The 8102-nt window shown below is 44.3% G+C and overlaps 1 protein-coding gene across 1 annotated transcript; it reads left to right on the top strand.

The window, feature by feature from the left end:
- Positions 1-1093: 1093 nt before the first annotated feature.
- xab2 (XPA binding protein 2) lies at positions 1094-7295 on the top strand. The gene is made up of 19 exons (XM_067232542.1): positions 1094-1233; positions 1634-1782; positions 1941-2064; positions 2174-2371; positions 2511-2645; positions 2789-2953; positions 3109-3253; positions 3786-3937; positions 4098-4217; positions 4366-4497; positions 4658-4789; positions 4956-5069; positions 5176-5338; positions 5494-5684; positions 5800-5922; positions 6004-6169; positions 6394-6520; positions 6764-6876; positions 7023-7295. Exons 1-19 carry the CDS (start codon positions 1198-1200, stop codon positions 7082-7084), a joined length of 2547 nt encoding a protein of 848 aa, XP_067088643.1. The 5' UTR covers positions 1094-1197; the 3' UTR covers positions 7085-7295.
- The last annotated feature ends 807 nt before the right edge of the window (positions 7296-8102 follow it).

Below are 8102 nucleotides of genomic sequence, written 5' to 3'. Positions count from 1 at the left end.
CTCACACTTGGAGCCCCTGGAGAAGCTCTTGTCGTCCCGCTGAGTCCAGCTCCAGGAAGACCTCTCTCCCTCAACCTAAACCTGGTTCCAAAAGAGGAAAGTCATTCAAGGCCCTCTTCCCCATGCAAGGCAATCCCAAGACACCCGAGCTCCCCAAGGCCTTCCCCTTCAGGAGCTAGTAAGCCGTCATGCATCAGACCTGTCTCACCCCATCGGGATGCACAGAGACATCATGCAACCCCAAGCAACAGTTCTCCTATGACTAGCTCAATAAGTCCAGATGAAGACTACTTCTCCCTGATACAGAGAGTTCACACCGCACAGCTACAGGGCTTGGAACAAGGGCAAGGAGATAAGAAAGGAGTTCCTGGAAAGGGTAAAGGAAAGGGGGATGCAGGGAAGGCAAAGGGAAATCCAGGAAAGGGGGATGGAAGGAAAGACAAGAAAGAAGGTGTCAGGAAAAGATAGTAGCCTAACAATTAATTTAATGTCTAAATTTTGGGGGGCAATTTTGCTATTTGTTTGAAAATAAATAAATACAACTTGTATGGCTGTTTTATTATGTAGGCAATGTACACGTATTTTATTTGGCACTGTTCAATCTGATGTACTTTTGTGTTTTTATGACGTGAACCATGAGTCAATTGAACATTTCATTCCTTACTTATCAATAAACGTTTAAAACATTGTCCGATTGCACTTTTTGTCCTCCATTGGAATTAAGGGCCTGTCATTTAAGTTATAAAAGTCTACATTTGTTAATAGACAATTGATATTTTAATTATTTTTGATGGGCTACCAACCACATTATAAAGTGTCACACTGGTTTCATCTGGCTTTACGCTGCACTTATCTACGTTAAGGCTTACTGTGCACCTTGGAAGTTGCCACGATGGAGCAGCTTTCAGGGCCGGTTTGTGTAATGAATAATTCCTATTAAACACTTGCACACAAATCCCAGCTCTACACAATTTCAAACAGAGCAATATGTATTTCTTTCGAGCCACTGGTTAAACACCAAAGTGGACGCGCCTACTGAGTGTCTATGGCCAACGATTGGTTCGAATTTTCTTAGAGGCGGAACTAACAATACGTTCTGAACACGTTGAGGAAATACAATTTAGCTAGCTAGCAAGAACTAGCTAACAATACATTTCAGGGAGTTTATATATTATAACCTTTGATCGGAAAACTAAAATGCCATCGCAAAATGGGAAACCGGATGTCATGTTTGTAAGTAGTAACAGGCTATTACACGTTTTTACTTCAAATACTGCTCTGATTTCGTAGTCTTTGTGCGGCCTGCTTATAGCCTCGGAGCTCGACTTCATTACTGCCGCTTTGGGGTAGCTCTCTACCCAGGCAAGGAGAAGTTTTGCTTACGAAAGTTTATTTAAGTAACATTTCGGATGAATATTTTAGCTATCTACATAATGTTCACACTAAGAGTAAAGTTGAATGTAGCTAAGGTTATAGATAACTGGAAAAGGCGAACAGGTAGGCACAAACGCTTAGAAGGCTAGGCTAAAGTAACCGAAGGTTGTCCATTATCACAGCCTTTGCATGTCACCTAAACTGTCATGCGCAATATAATGTGTTTGAACGTATTTGTACTATTTAAACAAATTTTTAGGAAGAAGATGACCTGCCTTACGAGGAAGAAATCATCAGAAACCCTTATTCGGTCAAGTGCTGGATGCGTTACATAGAGTTCAAACAGAATGGTGGCAAATCCATTCTGAATATGATCTACGAACGAGCATTGAAAGAACTACCTGGAAGGTACATAACACAACTAACCTCATTATAGCGATAAATAGATATGGTTTCCTGTAGTGCATCAACTGAATCATTAAAATTGTGAGCCTAGTGTCTGTTCTCTGGGAATACCTTAATTGAATTGATTAAAACATGCTTATTCTTTTATAATGGTCTTGCAGTTACAAGCTATGGTACAACTACCTGAGGGAAAGACGAAAACAGGTAAAGGGGAAGTGCATCACAGAGCCAACTTATGAGGAGGTCAACAACTGCCATGAGAGAGCATTGGTGTTTATGCATAAGGTAATGTTAATTATCTGACCCATTACCAAACTCTTTGGTCATTTGTTTGGTTCTTGAGTGTGTTATTTTGGAGGGATGTATCAGTGACCCTTTCTTTGCCCTTTTCAAGATGCCTAGAATATGGCTGGACTACTGCCAGTTCCTGGTGTCTCAGTCTAAGATCACAAGGTGCAGGAGGTCCTTTGACCGTGCGCTCAGAGCCCTTCCAGTCACACAGCATCCTCGCATATGGCCTCTGTACCTTCGCTTTGCACGCAACCTGCCCCTGCCAGAGACAGCCATTCGGGTTTATCGCAGATACCTCAAGGTAAGTCCTTCGGATCGGTCAAATAACCGCCGCATGTCAGTGTACCAACACCTCATGCGTCTTTTGAGTGTGTGGGTTTGTGATGTCAGTCATTCAAGTCCGTTAAGTACTGACGCACTCGTCCTCACCTCCTATGCAGCTGTCTCCAGAGAACGCAGAGGAGTACATAGATTATCTCCGCTCTGTTGGCCGTCTGGACGAAGCAGCCGTGCGTCTGGCGTCGGTTGTCAACGATGAAAGCTTTGTGTCCAAGGAGGGAAAGTCAAACTACCAGGTAGGATGTTTGTATCCAATGACCTCATGTACACATTTTCATGAGAGTCATGGTCTAAGGATTCGATTCTTAACACAGACATCCGAGTTCAGTGCATGTTCACTGATGTCATCTCCACGTGGCTGTGTGGTTGGTTTTCGCAGCTTTGGCACGAGATGTGCGACCTGATCTCCCAGAACCCTGACAAGGTGAAATCTCTGAATGTCGGCGCCATCATCCGAGGAGGCCTCACGCGTTTCACGGACCAGCTGGGCAAACTGTGGTGCTCCCTCGCCGACTACTACATCCGCAGCGGGCACTTTGAGAAGGTGACGTGTCATATCCTGAACCTCATCTTCTGCAACGTTGAATGTTGAGCTGCCATGTTATTTGATGGTAAAAAAAAAATCGAATGCCTGCTCGTTTTTTACCGAGCCGTGTGTTATGGTATGGATGGAAACAAATACCACTCATCTCCAATCAGGCTCGTGACGTCTACGAGGAAGCCATCCTGACGGTGGTAACAGTGAGGGACTTCACCCAGGTGTTTGACAGCTATGCCCAGTTTGAGGAAAGCATGATCGCTGCCAAGATGGAAACAACCTCAGAGATGGGCAAAGACGAAGATGGTATGTGACGATTATTACAGATGTCTTCCTCATCTAGGACTTATGTATGTCAATTGTTGATAAGTGTAGCAGCTCATATAGGTTGGGACTTGCAGTACGTAATATAGGTTTAGATTGTTATTGTAGGTTTAGGAAGACCGCTAGGGATTGTCCAGAGGGGCATGACCAAAGAATCTACCAGTCATATGGCCCTTATTTTATATCTTATTTTACATTGTATATTATTGTTTTAGAATTATTTAGACAGCTGTACATTTTCTACTTTTTATATTTAAGATTCGTATATGTTTGTTGTATGCACCTTCCTGCCACAGAAAATTCCTTGTTTGTGTAAACGTACTATGAACATAACATAATAAAGCAGATGCTGATTCTGGTACCTGTCCTGTTACTTTTGGCTGATGAATGTGAAAATTGTGCTACAGCCATCTTACCTCTGCAGTTTCCTTGCTGGACTGTGACTTAAAAGAGGCCAAGAAAATGAATGAATGATGTTACATGATGTCTTGTGGTCTGGTTCCATTTTTTCCAGATGACATCGACCTGGAGCTTCGGCTTGCTCGCTTTGAGCAGCTGATTGCACGGCGGCCCCTCCTGCTGAACAGCGTACTGCTGCGTCAGAACCCCCACAACGTCCACGAGTGGCATAAAAGGGTCAAGCTGTACGATGGAAAACCGCGACAGGTAGATCCTAGAACACCCTGATCTGTCCACCTCATTCCACCTGATTTACTGCCATTTCTAACCAGGAATCGCTGTTGATGTATTCAGATATATTCCACACAGTTTAAACTATACCGTTTTGCAATGTACCGAATGCCTGAATGTCACTTTCATCTGGTAGATCATCAACACCTACACAGAGGCAGTGCAGACTGTGGATCCTATGAAGGCCACAGGGAAACCTTCCTCCCTCTGGGTCTCCTTCGCAAAGTTCTACGAGGAGAACGAGCAGCTTGATGATGTAAGTCAGAGAGCTTGGCCATATGTAGGAAACTGTCGAACAAACTGTTTTAAAACTGTTTTTTAAAAATTAAGAAGTTGAAGGATTGCTACAAGTATTTCTCACTCACCTCTGTACCACTTATTTTTTCCATATAATTTCCCACCAGGCCCGGACCATCTTTGAGAAGTCCACCAAGGTCAACTACAAGCAGGTGGATGACCTTGCAGGGGTTTGGTGTGAATATGGAGAGATGGAGCTCCGCCATGAGAACTATGATCAGGCACTTCGTATTCTGAGGGTGAGGAGAACAAACCTTTGGTGCAGAACCATATCAGTACAGGAACCAGGTCTCTTCTCTACAGAAGCATCATCATTGTGGATTCATCCAGAGTAGACTGCTCCTAGCACTGCTTTTGAAAATGGGTATCTGTGATTATGGTCTTGTTTCAATTCTGTAGAAAGCTACTGCCATCCCATCCAAGAAAGCAGAGTTCTTCGATGCATCCGAGCCAGTCCAGAATCGAGTGTACAAGTCCCTGAAGGTCTGGTCCATGTTGGCAGACCTGGAGGAGAGTCTCGGGACATTCCAGGTATGTTCATGACACATCTGGGTTTTGAGCAGTGCTATGGTATGTTTATGTAGTATGTTGACTTAATTACAATATTACCAAACCCTGTAGCACTGGCATTTTCGTCACCTTTTTTGTCATTCAAAGAGAACCAACCGTTTTGTTTTGTTTACGCTCTCATTCTCAGTCTACTAAGGCAGTGTATGATCGCATCATAGACCTGCGCATTGCCACGCCTCAGATCATAATTAACTACGCCATGTTCCTTGAAGAGCACAGCTATTTTGAGGAAAGCTTTAAGGTAAAACCATATATGCTATTGTAACACCCCTTAAATAATCCTTGTCCTTCAAGAATGTCTACCAGTTCACATTTTTTTTGTAATAAATGGGTGTTGTGTTCTCCAGGCATATGAGCGTGGCATCGCTCTCTTTAGATGGCCCAATGTGTATGACATCTGGAACACCTATCTCACCAAGTTCATAGACCGGTATGGGGGCAAGAAGCTGGAGAGAGCCAGAGACCTGTTTGAGCAGGCTCTGGATGGCTGCCCAGCAAAGTTTGCCAAGAGTAAGGATCCCATTTATGCTGACAAAGACATAGGGGACATTTCAGGAATCAGCACGAGAATAATTCAATCTTGGTATCTTGTAAATAAAAGAAAGTCGATACTCTTAAATATACTCGGCAAAGGGATGACAATTGTGATTTGATGTTATTTGCAGCCATCTACTTACTGTATGCCAAACTGGAAGAGGAGTTTGGTCTCGCTCGCCATGCCATGGCAGTCTATGAGAGAGCCACAGAGGCCGTGGAGAATGACGAAAGACACCAAATGTTCAACATCTACATCAAGAGAGCCGCAGAAATCTACGGAGTCACCTACACCAGAGCTATTTACCAGAAAGCTATAGAGGTACACTGACTACTTGCTTGCTCATATTCTATCATGTCTATATTTGGCATTATCTCACTAAAAACTATGAACCATTTCATTCATGTGACCAACATTGTGTTGCTTCCCCCCCCAGGTCCTTCCAGATCAACACTCCAGGGATATGTGCTTGCGCTTTGCTGACATGGAGAGCAAACTGGGCGAGATCGACCGCGCCAGAGCCATCTATTCCTTCTGCTCCCAGATCTGTGATCCCAGGGTGAGTCGGCAGGACCGTCCTCCGTCACCAGAACGCGCGTCCCCTCCGCTCAGTGCTGACAACGGCCTCTTGTGTTTGCAGCTGACGGCCCACTTCTGGCAGACGTGGAAGGAGTTTGAGATCCGCCACGGGAACGAGGACACCATCAGGGAGATGCTGAGAATCAAGCGCAGTGTTCAGGCCACGTACAACACTCAGGTCAACTTCATGACCTCGCAGATGATGAAGGCCACCACCCTTGGTGCCGGTATGCTACACGACGCGTACACGTGCACACCCTCACATACAGGTCCCCCTCTGTCTCTAAAGACGTTGGATGTCTCCTACTTTGCGTTCTTTAAAAAATAAAATAAAAAAAAGTTGTGAAATTACATTTCAGAACTGTTTAAATATATGCATATAACATTTTATATAAGATATACGTTTGCCCCATGAGTACCTCCTGTATAACCCTACTGTGTTTGTGTCCAGTCTCTGATCTTGCCCCAGGGCAGGGAAGTCTTGACGACATGAAGATGCTGGAGCAGAGGGCACAGCAGCTGGCAGCCGAGGCCGAGCAGGACAAACTCAAACCCAAGGAGAAGATTCTCTTCGTCAGGTCAGTAGTCCCGTCCCCTCTTCAGTGCCTGATCTTCCCTCTCCTCAGAGAGCTCAGCTGCATGACTGGGTGGGTCTCCCCCGTGGGTCTAGTTTGCGAAGAGAGAATTGCACTATGAAGTGGGAGAACGTACGTCTTTTTCTTCCCCCAGAGCTCTTTTCTTTTACTTTGTGCGCATGTACTGAATTGGTTGAAAACGGTTGAATAATAGGTTCAATGTTGTTGACACGCGTGTCTCTTTAGGAGTGACACATCTCGCAGTGAGCTGGCTGAACTGGCAAAGCAAGCCAACCCTGATGAGATTGACATCGATGAAGATGAGGAGGATGAAGACGAGGAAGATCAGGGTCCAGAGGGTGAGTTGGGACACCAGCCTGGCACGTCACCCCCCCCCCCCCCCCCCCCCATTCCACCGAAGCAGATGTACGATACCTAAAGATTAAAGTGACCCATGTTTTCCTTGCTTCATGTAAATTTGTGTCTTATGCTCTTCACTCCACAGAAGTGCAGCTGGAACAAAAGAGTGTCCCCACAGCTGTGTTCGGAGGGCTTAAAGAAGACTGAATGTAGGATACCAGCCGGTAGTGACATCAGCCAAACACTGTAGATAGAAGCTCGAAGGAGCTCCCTAAAATGTGGGGAACGGAATCCATATAATGACTTCATCGTCGATTCTTTGTATGTGGGCTCGTCTTTTTCTTCCATTGTTTTGGAAGTCTGCTTTGTTATGTCTGTACCTAATCAGTGAATAAAAATGACTATTTACATCATTAGGGATACTTGTATGATACTCATTTGGGCTTTGGCCACAAGATGTCACCCTAACCCACATATGCAGGTCAGTTACTGGTATTGTTGTAGCCTTTAAAGTTGATGCACGGTCGAAAATGATGATGAATGTGAGATGTTAAATTTGAGTCTGCTTACATTAATGACATTGTGGGAGTTCTGAACAAAGACAGGAATGGACATCAGCGTTTGTGTTCACAGTGTTAGGAGACTATGGCAGTCCTTCACTGGGCAAGAGGGAGTTTCCTGCCCTAGAAAAACATGGGGGAGGAGTTAAGTGGCTGGGAGATTGAAACTGGGACTGGACTTCCACTGGTTCATGTAATGGACTGGATTTTCTGTTTTCCCTTATTCTTTAATCGACAAATTAAAACCACACTTATGGAATCACCTGTCTGTAATGTAAATTCAGATTGAAAAGTACTACTAATGCTCAGTAGCCTATCGAAGTCAGTGTATACACAACTAAAAGAGAATCACTAAAGAAAAATAAAGGACTTGTCCTGTACCATCTATAATTAGATTTAAAACAGTAATACACCTACAAAGTTAGTGCTCAAGGGTGGAAAAAATTTCCTGGAACTTTCAGGAAATTTTGGGTATCCTTGTTCATGCGATAAGAAGTATTATAAGCGTTATTTTGTAACGTGTACGAGCTACCTGACTAGTTGACCGCAAGGGGTGGGTGCACCTGTTTCATAAGCATACCTCTACCTGCTGGTTCTTTTCACAACTCGTAGATCCCGCCCTCACTAATTTTCCTTAAATGCTATTGGCCAGTGAACTGACTGAG

This window comes from Osmerus mordax, chromosome 3 (genome assembly GCF_038355195.1).
Source record: "Osmerus mordax isolate fOsmMor3 chromosome 3, fOsmMor3.pri, whole genome shotgun sequence".
Lineage (NCBI taxonomy): Eukaryota > Metazoa > Chordata > Actinopteri > Osmeriformes > Osmeridae > Osmerus > Osmerus mordax.
The sequence above is the reverse complement of the archived record's forward strand: the minus strand, read 5'-3'. Positions and strand labels throughout refer to the sequence as shown.